Here is a 16,071-nt window from a genome sequence, read left to right as displayed (position 1 = left end):
TTTTTGTTTTAGAAGATGAAGCCTATTTTATCATCATTTCTTATAATGATTTGTATCCTTTTTAAGTAGAATGGTTGAATTCTTAACCAAATTCTAAAAAAAAAAAAATACTTTGTTTAGTTCTCCAAATTTGGCTTCGCTTTTTATACTATTGGTGAAAAGTAGATACCAATCAAAGAAATTTGGAGGCAAAACTAGTGTCTATAAACAAAAATAAAAAATAAAATGGTTATCAAATAGGAGATAAAATGACCTCCACCCTAAGTGTGGTTGAATTAAAAAAACAAAACACTAATAATAATTATTATTTTTAATTATATATCGATTAATCTCCAAGTATATAACTTAAGTCTTTAAACTAGAAAATTAGAATGTCATTTTGGTGTTATACTTTGGAGTGAATACTTTCAATAAATCTTTTTAAAAAAAATGATGTCGGTTATTTACTGTTGATTATCAAATTCGTTAGAGAAAATAGTCCTTATTAATATTCTCTTTATAAATTTTAGAAATATAATCAAATTGTGTATAGTTATTATTATTATTCAACGATTTTTTTTTAATAAAAATTAACTCTGAAAGGGCAACTAAATTTAAGATTGTTTCCTATTAAAAAAAAAAAAAAATTGATTAGAAGTACCCAACTAAGGTTTAATAAAAATATAAAGAAAAATTATCATTTTAGTCTCAAGTTTTTTAAGAATAGGTGTGTTTCATTCCTAAATTTTCAAAATAACCTTTTTAATCTACTAGTTTTCAAGAATAGATATATTTAGTTCTTGGATTTTTAATATTTGTCATTTTAGTCTCTAAATTTTTAAGAATGGGTTTAAAATGTCTCTTAAATATTTTTTATAATTTTTTATATAATTATATAGCATTTTGAATTACAAAGATCAGTTGAAAATTAATTTGAGAGATGAGTTGATTTTTAAAAGTTATTTTTCTATTTTAGAATAAAAAATTATTGCACGTATCTTTAAATCTATTTTTAAATATTCATGGACTAAAAATGTAAACTTAAAAAACTTTGAACCCGTGTGATAACAATTTGGTTTTTTTGTTTTCATTTTTGAAAATTAAATATATAAACCTACTTCTACTTTCAAATTTTTTTATTTGTTATCTACTTTTTGCCAATGATTTAAAAAAAATGAAAACTAAAAAAAAGTAGTTTTTAAAATTTTGTTTTTATTTTTAAAATTTGGCTAAGAATTCAACTATTATACTAAAAAAAGATAAAATCATTATAAAAATAAGGAAGAAAAAAACTTAATTTTAATTACCGAACGAGATTTTAGAGATCAAATGCACCCATACTAAAAGGTTTTTCAACGAAAAAGATATATTTTAAAAATTAAGATAGCAAACGAATTAATCTTCTAAACTTCATGGCTAAGGTAATTCTCCAAAATATAAATACCAAAAAAACAAATCCTCCAATTACCTTGTACTTCCGCCGTTGCTTTGCAAGGAAGGGAGAAAAAAAGAAAAAAAGCAGCAACAAAAATAAGGAGAAATAATAAAACCCCTCATCACGGTGTTCGTTCAAGCGGGGTCGGCGTTTTGCTTTGGATAGCTTACAAAGTTCAGCTCTCGCCATCTACAAGCCGTCGAATCTTGTCTCTTCTACTATTTTTGCATATTTTCTGATTCTTGGCAATTTCTGTAAGCGGATTTCATCGCCTGAACTACTCCAATTCGCTTTCTACATCTATTCTTTCTGATTCGTCGCTGCAAATTTAAACGACGATTACTGCGACTTCCAATACATACTTCTTCTCACTTATTGTTCATGTTCATCCATGATGGTTGGCCGCAAACTCTTCAAAACAAAGTTATGTGTTCTTTATCAGAAAGGCCACTGTTCTCGTCCAAGTTGCTCGTTCGCTCACGGGAACGCTGAACTCAGGCGATTTGCTGGTGCTTCTACCGGTAATTTGCCTCTTATATCTCCAATTTTGTGATATGTTCTTTAATTTGGGGTTTAGGGTTGTTGAAATGGAAATTTATAGTCGCTAAAGTTTACATGTGTATGCTAATTGTTGTTGTCGTATTAGATCGTTATATCCTTACATTCAACACTAACAGTGGTATATTGGTGATATTATGTTGTGGGGTTTGATTTTGTGGGTATGGGTGTGATTCAAGGGATCTTTGAGTTTATTTCCTTGGGAGAGGGATAGACTAATCCAGGACTGATGGTGTTTCTTTCTTCCATTATGGTTTTCTTGTTATAATCAATGTTGAGTACTTAATTTATAGCATTTTTGGGTATCCTATTAATCTCTAGCCTTCCTACTCACTCATGTGTATGTTTTTCCTTTTCTTAATTATGTGGGCATATTTCCCGAATGCTCTTTATGGTGCACTGTAAGGGAGGGGTATCTTTAGAATGGGCTAGACTAATAACTAGGTTCTTTCAGTTAATCATTTGAAACTATTCTGTCTGCTTGTATGTATAGCTATACGAACACAATCTCCCTCATCTATGGATCTGTGGTTTGGGTATCTTATTGCTTGCTATCTTCGATATTTTAATTGGTTCTGCCCAAGTCGTCACATGAGTCTCCACGCCTCTACCAATGGATATTTATTATAGATGGACGTTGGATGATTCCAATAATGCGAGATATAAAAATTTCTTCAAACTTGCTTGGTCACTGAAGTGGCCAGTCAAAAATAATCATCCGGATCAGAGCTTTTTCATTGGTCTGGCAATGGATATTGTGGATTTTTCTCTATTGAGCTGCCCCTGCCTGTGATATATTTCTGGAGATGTTTATGGCCCTTGTGCTGCATCAGCTAAACCAGAAAGTACTTCTTGAAGATTATAATTGTTTTCCATAATGTATACATCTCCCTCAGCTTTTGTTTAATTATCCCATTACGATCTTCTGGGTTATGCAACCGTTGTTCATGGGGCTTCATTTTTCTTAGGAGATTTTCTTTTGTTGGTTTATGCCTCCTGAGTATGCCAAATGGACTTCCTCTTGGAGTAAAGCAATTTTTATGGGAGTATTGCATGAAGATCAAATTTGAATCTATGCCATTGGACTGTACTTGTATCATTATGTGGAATACCAGAGATATTTCCCTTTTGGATCAAAGTTATGCGAACTTATTGTTCATCGTGGACACAGGAGTATAATCCTTCATTCTATTCTCGATATGAAGGTTATCCCATGGTTTAATCTCGGGCATGGATTTTTCTATATCTTTTCATTATTTCTATGGATCTTTTGGAACTGGCATGGCGGCACTATTACTGTTCCTTATTTTGTTTCTCATCTTTTCCATGTAATGGTAAGATAAGCCTTGTAAGGAATTCATTGATTCATTAATTGTTGTTTAGAAAGAATATCTTGCATTAACTAAACTCGTTAAAATAAAATTTCTCCATCTTTGCAGGTAGACAGGATTATAGGGGAAATGATTTAAGGCTTAAGCTTGACAGCAGGCATTCTCCCCTGCAGGAAAGGGATTCTAGAGGGCGACATGAACCTCGTGGTAATAAAGTCATATTTTTTCTTATTGTCCCAACCCCCACCCCCAAAAAAAAGATGTCTCTTCTCCAATGTACTCCTATGCTGCAATCCCCAAATTATATGATGTTTCATTTATACATTCTCTAATTAAGGAATGTAGGAAGCTAGGTTCTTGAAACACATGCACATTTATAGTTTAAAAGAATATGTGGGCTACATAATTCTTTTACATCTTGTAATAGCAAAGTTCTTCCCTGATTTCTCTCATTTTTTAATTGAAATTGCAGAGTATAGCTCCTCTTGGTCAATTGAACGACATAGGTACACTGTCACAACTCTTGTATGGTATTCTCGTTATTTTGAACTAGTCAAGCTAAGGAAGGGTAGGATGTGATTCTGTGATGGAATTATCTATTGAGGGACAAATTTTTATTTGAAGTCATTGCAAGGTATGCTTATGAGATTTTTCTCGTGTGAAAATGGTCATATGATATTGACGACTTTTTTTCTGCCAGAGTACTTCCAGTTCATTATTTATTTATTTATTTATCTTTTTAATGAGAGAGTACTTCCAGTACCTGATTCCATTATTTCTTGAGCCTTACTTCTAGCCTTTAGGTTTGAAGGTCTTATGTGTTGTGATATTAGTATGGCCTGAGTTCATTCTTCTACACCCAATTATCTTTTCATGAGTAATAGCATAACAAATTACTTCTTAGTAATTTTGCTGGTGGATACTTTGAAATGGTACACATTCTTGTTTCAGCGACCGTAAGAGAAGGAAAAAGGAACATGGGGATTCCCATCATGATTATTCTGGAAATTTGAGGATTTCAGATAGGAATGAAGAACAAGATAGACAAGGGAAAATCTCATCTGCTTCTAGGGACACTCTTGAGGGGCAGGTACACAGAATACTATTGTTTTCTAACTTAAAACTTCCATATATTAGAAACGGTAACTCTCTGGAAATCTTGGTTGACCATCTTTGAATTACACAGTTGAACAAGATGCAGTCAGATATTGACATGGCTGAGCACCACAAACACCAAGCTGAGGTTAGAATTGTCTCTTTTTTTTTAGTTGATTTCGACCTCTAATGTTGTGGAGGCAATATGTAATACATATTTTCTTTTTCCATCCATGTATCAATTGGGGGGATTTCCCATTTTTAAAATTTAATTAACTCTTTAATATTCTCCTTTATGATAGTATTTCTTCAAATGTATTACTTGTAAGTGGTTTAAGGTGTTTAGTCATTGTTGGGAAATTCTCTTTGTGACATGTTGGTTGAAGTGAGTGGTATTGTCACTAGTCACATTATCACTCATTTTTAATGAAGTTTGTTCACACACACACACACACACACACATCTTGTATAATGAAGGCAAATGGCATACAATTTCAATGGTGAAACAAAGGTAGAATATACCCTAGCAACATGGGTGCCCACACACACACACACACACATATTGTACAATGAAGGAAAATGCCTTGGGGAAGAAAGGAATACCTTTCTATAAAATTTCAGTGATGAAACAAAGGTAGAGCTAAGAGTAGCTTTCCACTCAAAATTCATGGTAATCGCATCACTATACCGATTGGAGGTGATCTTTTACCACTAGAAGGTAGATTGAGGGGATGTCTTCCACAAAAGCACATTAATCTGGATTGGATCCAGAACATAGGAAAGAATTGCTGAAATTGATGAGATGATGAAAGGGAAGAAGATGATTTAGCATCAATGAAGTCGGTGATTAGCAATTAGAGTGACTTTTGAACTTGGGTCAGAAATTGTTGGAGAAAAGCCATAAAAATTAGAAGCCATGGAACTTTGTAAATGAGCAACAGAGATACAAATGAAGAGGGTCAAGCATACGAAAGTTTCACATGGGTTTATAGGTACGTTATTCCTAGGCTGGCTGAAGTCAAGTTCATAAACTGGAAGCTAAGAGTTGGGTGAGATCTGGTTGGAGATTTTAATAGTGGTATTTGATGGTATTTGAGAACCTAGTTGAATTAGCACTAGATTATCTCAATTTTTTTTTTTTTTTGGATGAAAAAATCCTCATGAACACTGTTGCAAAAAAGGGGCAGAGGATCATAGAGGGTATTGCAATAAAACTCATGAATGCTGTCACGGTTCCAAACAGAACTAGCATTGATTGAGAAGATTTGATACTTCTGCTAAGAGCGGAATAATATGATCACGATTGAAATGGAATATGTCTTAATGATTGTGGTTGATATGGAAGTGTTTGATGACGAATGGACCAAGGGAGGGGTTGAAGCATTTGGATTTTAGGAGCACAATTTGGGTGGGTAACTAGCTGTGCGGTTCATGACTTCTACCTTCAATGAAGGTGACAAACTTGTGTTTGGTGTCAGAAATGGCAAGATTTTGCCTATTTTTTTTCTTTTCTTCTATTTTTGAAATTAAGCATCCCTCAAACTTCCATACCGTTTTGGTTGAAGCCTTTTGTGTGTAGCAGTCCACTGATGGTGGATGGGCAAGAACAAAATGAGTGGAATGAGGTTCATTTGGAACAGATTAGTCAAAAAGAGGTGCCAGCCTGACTGATTTCATTTTTCTAGATCATCGTGGTAATCATCAAATTTTATGATGCAGAAGTTTGGCAGTTCAGCCTACCCATGGATTCAGTTATCCATTGATACATCGAGTATAGAGAGAGAGAGATAAATAGATAATCAAGCAAGATAAAGTTGCTTGGGAAGTCAAGATACAAGAGACTTTGGAAGAAAATCATGCACAAGATGAAGCCAGATGCTATAGTTGACAGGGTTACTAAGCTAGACTCTTAGCCAAATGTTGAAATCTATGTTCTGTTTTGGTGTTGTCCCAGTGCTTATATTAAGAGTCACAATTCTGTGTTCATCAACTAGGCAACAGGGTGATGGGTGGCGTTTATGTTGCATAACAGCTCATTTCTTTTTTTAGCGTTAGCTTGTAGGTGGATGAGTGTGCTTGTCGGTCAGTTATGGGGTTGTAATAATCGGTAGAAGGTCGGGTTTGTCAGGTAGGTAGATTATGGAAACAGTTTTGAGGAGAGAACGCAGCTTCTTAAATGCATGGTAAATCTTTGTTATTTTCTACTTTGCGGTCAGGTTGACCTAAAGGCTAAAATTGAAAACTAGAGCACGTAGTTGATCATTTAATTCTTTTGAGATGGTTGAAAGTGAATCTCGTTTTAAGTGCGAAGGTGCTTTTGTGCTGTTTAAGTGTCGTATGTATTGTTAGAATTTTGATTGAGCTATGTATTCGAGATAATATATAACTAGATTTTATCAATGAAATGGTTCTATAAATATATATTGAAGATGTTAGCAAATTTTTCTTTATTTTTTAAGGTCTACCTGGACGAGAAAATTCAAGAAGTGGACATTTTGACTTCTAGAATTCAGGAACTAGAATCTCAATTATATAAAGAGAGGCAGGAGTGTAGAAGGTACATATCGTTGTCATGTTTCCTGCTGAAGGTGGATATCTGCCTCTTATTCCTATTTTTTGTTGGATCTTTAAAATTCAGGATCAAATCAAAAATCAAGAAGTTTGTCAAAGCACATAATCGTCACTCAAGATTACAAGATGAACTGAAACGGCAAGTATACTTGTCCTATTCTTTTGATTGCATTTTCTAATGGTGATGATTTTCAGGAAATTATGGTAACTTTTCTAAATGTGTAGGTCTCAAGTCCGACTTCAACAATTGGGAGATCAGCTGGGGCCAGATGTTAATAAAATTGGTGCCAACGAAGAAGACTCGAGTATCAATATTGTGAGCGATGGCGAGGACCCTGTTTATCATGCATCTGGCCCTTTTCATGACCTGCAAAAAGACACTTCTGCAAGCAAGAGGAAGATGCATTCTGTTCAAGATACTGCAGAGAACTCAAAACGAGGTGCCTTTTGAGACTTAATAATTTCTTCCTATAGATGTGTCATTTAAAATCTCTTAATACGGCCTCAGCCCTAGTAAGCTCTCTTTTATTGAAAGATGTTTCAATGCAATCTTCTTTTTTCTTTGTGGTGGTGGTGCTTTTTGTGTGTGTGTTGGGGGGGGGGGGGGGGGGGGGGGTTGTGATATTTTTAATTGTGCATGATCTTCATGTTGGAGCCTTTTTTTTCTCTCTCGTACTTAAAATAATTTGTGTGCATGCTACATTAGCTGATTTAAACAAAGGAAATAAAGAGGCAGTGGGCAGATTGAGTAGGATCTCTCGGTGGAATGCCCATCCTGCTAAATCAATGTATAGCAAAATTGAGGCGGTTGGCAATGAAATCAATGATCTGATACCTACAGCAAACGAAAGCAGGCAGAAGAGGGGGAAGACATCTAGTAGTGTTTCTGCTGCAGACAAGGTGACTGATATTTTTCTGATGAATTTTTATTGTTTTTACAATTTACTATGTGCCATGTGTTCGAGGCTTGGATGTCTGATTATTTATGACATATGGAGTACAAGCCCATAGGTTATGGCGGTGTGAAGTGTGCTACTATCTATTTAATTCGTTCTTCCATAGTTCAACATTGTTGTTTTCTAGACCTGGATTTTATCCCCCCTCCTTTGTCTTGCAAGATCAATTTGAAACTTCCATACGTTGCAAATGACTTCAATAAATTCCATTGTTCATCCTTCCCCTTAATTCCCCAAATCTGCAGGTTAGGGGTCTAGAGTCAGGTGTTGTAGTGCCATTAACCAGCATGGCTGCCCATGCAGTCGATGAGGAAGTTGATATTGACTTGGAAATCAGCAATGAAGTGAAAGAACCGAGGGAAAGTACAAAGGAGGCTGCGTCAGGCAGCCTGCCTTTCCTTCCCCCTCCACCACCACCTCCAATACATGAATTCAACCATTCAAGGGTTAGCAAGTTCTCAAAATTTCACAACTTTTCTTCAGTTCTCTAGCAAAATACTTTAGAAAGAAGATCACCTTACATTTTTCTCGTTCAATCTATAGATATACTTGAAACTTTTCTGCACATCCCAAACCAAATCAAGTTTCTAACATGAACATGAAAAAGTTTGAACCAAACCAATGTTTAGTCATTAGTCTTATTAAATATGATTTTGTTTCTTTCAACTACAAGTTTATACCTTGTCACCTAATACTTATAGCACCTAACATGAGATTTGGATTGCAGTATGAGAGTGAAGATCAAAATGTAGATGTGGAGGTGGTTGATGATGAAACGGAAGTTATGGACGATGCTTAACATTAGATCCTGCTGTAGATGTTAGAACAACTCTTATTAGTATAGTGGAAGTGGATTATTGGTTCTCATGTGTTCTTGTTAAACGCACTTGTAATTTCCAGTTTTGTTAGCATATCAGATATCGGCAACCTTCCCCGTTCTATTTTTTTCTTTGCAGATTTTGATTGCTATTTTCGAATTACCGTGGTGAAGCAATTCATAGTGCACTAATTTACTTGTTTATTGGACTATTTGAGGTGTTGAGTTGGTTATTATAATCTGTTTTAAGATGCAAACTATTTTAGTTTAGGTAGTAAACACAGTAATAAAGAGAAAAATAGATGAGTAGGAAATAGTGAACTTTATAATAAGTAGGAGTTGAGATAGTAATATTATAGTTAATTGTATGTTATAATAGTTAGAACCACCAATATTATCATTGGAGTCCTAAACATGGGGTGTGTTATAATAACTCATCTCACCCACTTGAAGTTGGAGGGCCAAACACCCCTTAAACATTTAATGTAGTGAAATTTTAGTTTTCTTTCATGTATTAAAAGTCGCATATTTTTACTTAATATCATCATTGAGCTGTGATTTGTTATTTTAAAATAGGTTGAATTACAAATGTGATTTGTTATTTTAAAATAGATCAAATTGCAAATCTATTTTACTCGAATTTACAAGTTCTAAGTTTTGAGCTTTTAAAAGTTCTTAAATGAGGAATCTACCCAACACAATTGAAAATTTAGATTTTTATTCTAAAAAAATAATTTATAATAGATCAATTAATGTTTGAAAATTTTAAATTTCTTGAGAATTTATGAGGTTGAATTTATTAGATACTTCTTTAAAAAAAAGTTTAGGACCAACGTCTAAAAATATTATTTTGATTTTCTTTTTATAAAGTTGACATCGATATAAAAAGAGTGAATAGCAATATCACATTGGGGTTTCCAGCCCCCTCCATCGGTCTTCACCTAATTGTGAATCTCTCGTGCCTTTCTTTAGATGAATGGTAAATATTTTGACTTATTTAAAAGATATAAAACATTAATTTATCAATTCAAATATATTATCTTTTTTTATTTATAATTTTTATCAGAAATATGATTTTATCAATGAGTATAGTAAAATTGAGACCTCAAAAGAGAGAATAACATGAAGAGATGTCAAAATTAATTCATTCATACGGAATGCATCGATATAAATCCACAAACCTTCCCTTTTCCTGATTCACTTACATTGTAAAAACAAATAAATAAAAAGAACAGAAAACCTACAGTAAAATGTTGTCTAATATTATTCATTACAAGCCAGAGTTAAGATGGAAAAATGGATCATTCCTAAAGATGGGGAAGTAGTAACTTGATCTCATTCATCCAATTTGCTATTCATACAGCTAATTTGCACTTAGTTTTTCCGGGAGGGATTTTATTGAACAAAATCGAGCATTTTTCCTGAAAGCTGAATCGGATAACATCATTTAAAGGAATAATGCATGTAAAATCCAAGAAGAAGAAGAACGAAAGACAAATTTTACATATATACTTCTGCTGGTCTGTGTTATGTGCATTGAAAGAACTGCTCCAGTGATGCCGAGGTGAAAACATTGGAGGCCATCTTCTCAGGCTTCACTTGAGATATGTGAAGTTGACACTTGATGAATCTCTGTGGCATAAAAACAAATTAATGTGGCAGTTTCATTTTGGATAATATGTAAATTTTCAATACAGTTTATGGTTTTTTAAAAATATCAGCTTGTTTTCTCACCATTTGTAAATGAAAGTCTTCATTTTTCTATGTTAATATTTGGATTCTTAGTCAAATTCTATAAATAAAAACAAGTTCTTAAAAACTACTTTATTTTCAAAACTTGGGGTGGATTTTTGGAAACATAGTCAGATGATAGACAACAAAGCAAAAAGGTCTATAGGTAAAAGTAGGGTTTCTAAGCTTAATTTTCAAAAATTAAAAACCAAATGTATAACTGGAACTTCGTGTGTGATCACCCTAAGGCATAGTAAATTATATGGAAACATACCGCTAGTTGAGAAACGATTTCAGGATCAGAGTCAATATGCCAATCGGGTTCTAGTTGCCGAACAAACGATGTCCTCCCATTTTCTGTACTACAGAAGAGAACCTAAACAAAGAAGTACAAAATTTAAGGTGAAATAAGTTACCAGAAGCAACTGAAATTATAAAGTGATGACCATGTCAAGAATATAAAAAAGTTAAAACACCCAGCCACTCATCCATGTAGACATAGTTCAGCTAGCTTCTCTCTCGCATTTCACTGGAGGTCTCAATACAGATATGGGGGAGGGATCCTAAAAGCGTTAAGAAATGTAATCAGAAAAAGAAGTAATTGGTAAAAGGATGTTAAACGCCCAACAAACTGCAGCAACCAAAAAACAAGTAAATAATATATAACTTAGAACACTAGGATCAATTTATCAAACCTTATAAGGAAAAGGAAACTATGAGAATAAGCAGTCGAAACTTTGACCTAGCATAAATAGAGTTCATTATGGGTCAAACCTTATCCTTGATCAAGCCACCTGATGTGAAAACACCAGCATCTTCCAGAGCCACTATAACCTTTCTCTGCACAAGAAATTTTTTTCAGTATTAAAACTAATAATGTGATCGTATATGAAGATACTGCAAAAAGAAATGCCTTTAAACCCTGGAGTTTTAGCGAACAAGGTAGATTGTAGCTCCAGGACCACCAAAAACTAAAATAATCCATAGTGGACTTTGGTACTAGAAATTTTTAAGAATTCAAAACTAACATAACTATAAGTCGAATATAATAGCCCTGTCAAGGTGTTCATTAACGGGGTCAGATGCGAGAAATATATGGAAATGATTGCTATAAAAGCCGAGTACCAAAAAGCAGTTTTTATATCGAAATAGTTTTTTGATCCCTCCAGGTTGGCTTTTCAATATATTTAAATGGCAAACGATCTTTTTATTTTTTTCAAGTTTGTGCATGGTTTGACTGCATAACACCGAGAGAAAGAAAGAGCACAAATCTTCTGTACCAACCATTTTAAGTGAAGGAGCATTTTACAGTATACACTGACGTGTGAAAAGTTCTTCCTGAGGATTGTAGGCTCACCTCACTTTCCTCATCAAGTGCTCTTTCCATCAAATAGAGATCACAATAATTTATGATCACTAAAAGCACATCCACGACAGATGACCTTACAGTTGCTTGATTCTGTCAGAAACATTACCAAACGTTAATACTAACCTATGCTTCCTCAAACACAATTTCATAACAAAACACACAGATAGAAAAAATACTACAACCTGCAGCTCTTCTGGACTACTTTCCTCCAAAATTATTCCAAGAAGACGACAAGTAACCTAAAATAACAAGAATTTGGAATCAGCGCCAATTTATGAACTGTTATATACTTGTACAAGATGAAAGGTCAACTTCAATGGGTAAGCTCTTGGTGTAACAAAACTATGATTGATGTATGGTCAATGAGACTAACACATCCATAACTCATTGCCAGCTTTCACCATATCAAGATTATCAGATATGTTTTCATTACCTTTCTTCCACCACCAAGCTTCTGTCTAACAATTTGCTCCAAAGTTGGCTGAGGCAAAACCAGGCACTCATTATAAATTAAGTAATTAACAAGTAATAAATAGTAAAAGAGCACAATTTGTGCACCGCTAACCTTTACTGGCCGGTAAAATTCATTGTCAACATTTTGTGCACCTGAATCCTCTGGAGGAGAAGAAGTTCCAGAAGTTATCAATTGTGAATCTGAACTTGTGCCAATGTCAGAGTTGCCTGCTGCAGGAGTTTGCCTTTTCCGTTGCCTTCTATGATGTTCACTTGGTGGTTTTAACAGTTTCCATGAGAAGATTACAGCAAGAGCAAAACCCGCAATAGCACTAAGAGATCGGAAATTCTGCAACAAATTTGAACAAAAGGCATTAAATTGTCATCTTTGTAATAGAATATTTGTTACACCAGCCAGAAGAACACAGATAACTTAACTCCCTTAAGTCTATCAAATTAAATCTCCCCTAAATCAGGCTCTTCAAAAGAAATTTCCTCAGGATCTTGCCAGCATTATTAGTTGGATTACTAGAGCTTTAAAGAACATAAAGTAAAAAGTTGAAAAATTAGCAAGGAAACTTGAATTAGGGAAAGTCTTCCTCGTTCAGATATGTCTACTTTAGGGATTCATTCCCATGGAAAGTCCCATGTACGTAGGAGGCTACTTACCAAAGATGAATGAGAAGTTATTACTAATAAATCACCGATTGACCCAAAAACTTAAGCTTATGGATAAAGACGAATTTAATTATATATCATCTAACACTCCCCTTCACTTGTGGGCTTACAACACGAAGAAAACCCAACAAGTGGAAGTCAATATTAATTGAGGAGAAAACAACAATGTAGGGGTTTGAACACAGGACTTCCTGAATCAACCTGCTCTGATACCATAATGAATCACCGGTTGACCCAAAAGCTTAAGCTTATGGATGAAGGCAAATTTAATTATATATCATCTAACAATTAGCCCACCCATTTTCTCTACAAACATTGATCCTCACTGTTGCAAATTTATGCATCTAAGCTCCTTCTGAGGACTGTCGAATAAACTGTAATTTTTCATTTCTTAAAGAGAGTGAAAAGAGGAATGTAATTTGCAAATTGAGATGATTAACTATTAGGTTCTCCCTAGTAGTGATAAAATTTGTTTCCATGGCTCCTGAAAACAATCTAGTATCTGCTCAAGCCATCAAAGAAGGAAGGCAATAAACGATCTCTTGGTCTTAACTCAACTCTCTCAAGCACTTAACTTCCTTCTTAATTTCCCGTTAAATATGAGTAAGCAGATTGTATTACTAAGGCATCCTCCGATACATACCCCAATTCATAGATAAAGCCTTTTCCTTGAGAATAATAACCACAATATCTGATCACCAAATGATACACTTTGTCAAGGTTAAGTTTATAGACCCCGTTCTCCTTTTTTACTTCTCACTCATCTTCAAGTATGTTGACAATGACATTGGGCTCCGAAGTTTTGCCCTCTCCCACAAACATTTTTTATCTTTAATTGTGAATTAGGGAATAATTGGTTACAATCCCTCTTTGGACAATTTTGCAACCCCTTTTATTGATACTAATGTTGATGTTACCATTCTGAAATAGTCTTGCAAAATAGTCATTACTCATTAGATTATTTTGTTCCATGACTTGTTAAAGCAATGTCTTTTGCCATTCCAAGAGAAGAGACTACGGTTGAAAATTCTTCTTCTGTGAATTTCCATTAAACTTTGACACTTTCTACAAGTGAGATAGGATCCTACGTTAGACACTTGGGAAAGAGATCTTTTCTACCTTTTTTTTTTTCCTGTAGCATACAACCTTTGGAAAAAAAGACGAAAAGTTTGGTTCTATCCCTGGTCATTAAGTGGACTTCTCACATTAATGGTCAGCATCTCCAACATCCACAATCAAGCTATTTCTCCACCTGGGCATAATTTTATAGAAACAGTAAGAGTTTCATCTCCCTCCGGGAGGCACTTTTGTTTACACCTCTGAAGCCATGGAACCTCCTTGTATTGAATCCATGGCCTCGTCAATGTTCTCATTGAAAATGTCCCCTTTGTCTGGCTAGTCCAGTACAAGGTTTTGTCTATAAGCTCTTTGATTTATTATCATTATTTTTTAATTTTATTTATCAAAGTATTCGTGCCCGCTTCTGCATACCCCAACAATTTACATGGGACAACTAACTAACCTTACTACATTTAGTTATCAAGAAAACTCGTACAATGTTAAATCCTAAGTTAAATCTATGGCCTCGTTGATATTCTCATTCGAAATGCCCCTTTTGTTTGGCAAGTCCAAGGCAAAGTTTTGTCTATAAGCTCTTCGATGTTATTTATTTATTATCATTGAATGGGGCCAACCTACACGCACCTCGACTATTCTCATAAGACAGCCTTCCAATCCTACTACATTTGGTTGCTAAGGTGACTGGTAAGATATTAAAACCTAGGTAGGTGACTACCATGACTTGAGCTCATTTCTCCTAAGCACTTTATTATTTGCATGACCCTTGTAGGCATAGTGGTTGTCTATTAGCTCTTTTATTTGAAGGAACACAATGAGAAAAGAGAAACCCTCTAGCATTCAATCTATCAATAGCAGACTAATATGAACGACGATGTTTATATCTAAATCAAACCATCATCTATCATCGAGTCTAAGATTACTGCTCATAAGCAAGACAACTTCATTCATTAGTATAGCTACAGCTCTCGATTCTGGACAATTTCAAACAATCATCAAACATCAGTCATAATTTACCACAGTGAAGGCTAGAACATTAGGAAAGAAAACAATCTTACTACACACTTTACAGCATTAACATATCAATTAAGCGAGCCAAAACGTTTTATATAACAACAATGCGGAAATATCGTGGTAAACATTCCATACAAAGTCCAGACCCGTCACTACAAAAACTAGAAAAAGAAGCAGAATTTGAAAACAAAATCCTCAAAAATTAACTGCAAAACGCGACGGAATGAATAGAGACGAAAGGAATGGAAAACAAACCTGGGTTTGAAACAATATGGAGAATAAACTGGAGAGTTTGACACTTAGATTACTCCCGAACCGCTTGATTAGCCGGATGAGCTCCTCTTTTGAAGACAATTCCGCCATGAGAGAACCCTAACACGCTGTAAATATCAGAGAATCTACGTCCCTCCGCCGCGGTTGCCCACTGGATTATTACGGCGGGAAGATAAATTAGGAATTCATTTCCCTTCTTGGCTCGTGCAACGGTGAGAGTTTTGAAAGGATTTATTTATTTTTATTTTTTTAAAAAAAGTTATTTTGAACATACCGAGTAACATTAATCAATTTAATAGAGACAATAACTAGAATTTTATTTTCCTTTTTAGGGTTGAATAATCTTTTATACAATGATTAGGACTTATTTGAATTGAGCTCTACTCCCAATTACTTTTTTTTTTTTATAACATGTGACCGGTTTAGTTTTATCTAATTTTACCAACATCTCAATTTTTGTTAGATTTCAATTATTCTTTTGGATAAAAAGAATTTTTGTTTTTTCTTAAATTGTGAGATTTTTGGAGAGTTTTTTTTTCTTCCGTTAAAATACGATTAAAACTTGATGTTGGGTTTAATCTGTAGAAAAAAAATATATATCTATTATATAATTTAGGACATATTCACGTACATTGACATATATAACAACTAATATGTTAAAGTTGACGATATAAATAATTTTAAATACATATTTTGAGATGCAATAAATGATGACAACGATCTTCATATAGTCG

At 34.2% G+C, this 16,071-nt stretch overlaps 2 protein-coding genes across 21 annotated transcripts; one reads left to right on the top strand and one right to left on the bottom strand.

Moving 5' to 3' along the window:
• The first annotated feature begins 1,447 nt into the window (after nt 1–1,447).
• On the top strand, nt 1,448–8,954 carry LOC120077806 (Zinc finger C-x8-C-x5-C-x3-H type family protein). 6 transcript variants are annotated; one of them, XM_039031848.2, is made up of 11 exons: nt 1,448–1,935; nt 3,412–3,510; nt 3,776–3,809; nt 4,255–4,393; nt 4,490–4,546; nt 6,858–6,955; nt 7,037–7,108; nt 7,195–7,409; nt 7,676–7,869; nt 8,171–8,371; nt 8,653–8,954. In XM_039031848.2, exons 1-11 carry the CDS (start codon nt 1,806–1,808, stop codon nt 8,722–8,724), a joined length of 1,311 nt encoding a protein of 436 aa, XP_038887776.1. In that variant the 5' UTR covers nt 1,448–1,805; the 3' UTR covers nt 8,725–8,954. The 6 variants fall into 6 exon arrangements, with proteins under 6 accessions (XP_038887776.1, XP_038887782.1, XP_090170258.1 ...); XM_039031854.2 differs by having other exon boundaries at nt 1,451–1,935; nt 7,811–7,869; XM_090314130.1 differs by lacking the exon at nt 1,448–1,935 and adding an exon at nt 2,849–3,306.
• Nucleotides 8,955–9,873: 919 nt separating this feature from the next.
• LOC120077087 (ubiquitin-conjugating enzyme E2 enzyme activator PEX22-like) lies at nt 9,874–15,738 on the bottom strand. 15 transcript variants are annotated; one of them, XR_016529861.1, is made up of 9 exons: nt 15,320–15,627; nt 12,408–12,644; nt 12,276–12,323; nt 12,022–12,081; nt 11,831–11,932; nt 11,248–11,313; nt 10,748–11,036; nt 10,255–10,374; nt 9,874–10,170 (listed from the first exon to the last, which is right to left on the bottom strand). XR_016529861.1 is itself a non-coding variant. In XM_039030947.2 (9 exons), exons 1-8 carry the CDS (start codon nt 15,425–15,427, stop codon nt 10,270–10,272), a joined length of 828 nt encoding a protein of 275 aa, XP_038886875.1. In that variant the 5' UTR covers nt 15,428–15,627; the 3' UTR covers nt 9,874–10,170; nt 10,247–10,269. The 15 variants fall into 15 exon arrangements, 8 of the variants coding, with proteins under 8 accessions (XP_038886875.1, XP_090170311.1, XP_038886876.1 ...); XM_039030947.2 differs by having other exon boundaries at nt 10,247–10,374; nt 10,748–10,849; XM_090314185.1 differs by having other exon boundaries at nt 9,874–10,163; nt 10,247–10,374; nt 10,748–10,849.
• Between the last annotated feature and the right edge of the window lie 333 nt (nt 15,739–16,071).

This window comes from Benincasa hispida, chromosome 5, assembly GCF_027475165.1.
Source record: "Benincasa hispida cultivar pf3 chromosome 5, pf3_genome.v1.1, whole genome shotgun sequence".
Lineage (NCBI taxonomy): Eukaryota > Viridiplantae > Streptophyta > Magnoliopsida > Cucurbitales > Cucurbitaceae > Benincasa > Benincasa hispida.
This window is presented reverse-complemented; position numbering and strand designations above follow the sequence as displayed.

Coding starts and splice junctions, on each gene's coding strand:
- LOC120077806 (XM_039031848.2), top strand. CDS start 1,806: ATGATGGTTGGCCGCAAACTCTTCAAAACAAAGTTATGTGTTCTTTAT. Junction 3,511..3,775: donor AGGGCGACATGAACCTCGTG/GTAATAAAGTCA, acceptor TTGAAATTGCAG/AGTATAGCTCCTCTTGGTCA. Junction 7,410..7,675: donor TGCAGAGAACTCAAAACGAG/GTGCCTTTTGAG, acceptor ATGCTACATTAG/CTGATTTAAACAAAGGAAAT.
- LOC120077087 (XM_039030946.2), bottom strand. CDS start 15,427: ATGGCGGAATTGTCTTCAAAAGAGGAGCTCATCCGGCTAATCAAGCGG. Junction 11,933..12,021: donor GTCCAGAAGAGCTGCAGGTT/GTAGTATTTTTT, acceptor TGTTTCTGACAG/AATCAAGCAACTGTAAGGTC. Junction 10,850..11,247: donor GTGGCTTGATCAAGGATAAG/GTTTGACCCATA, acceptor TTCTTTGTTTAG/GTTCTCTTCTGTAGTACAGA.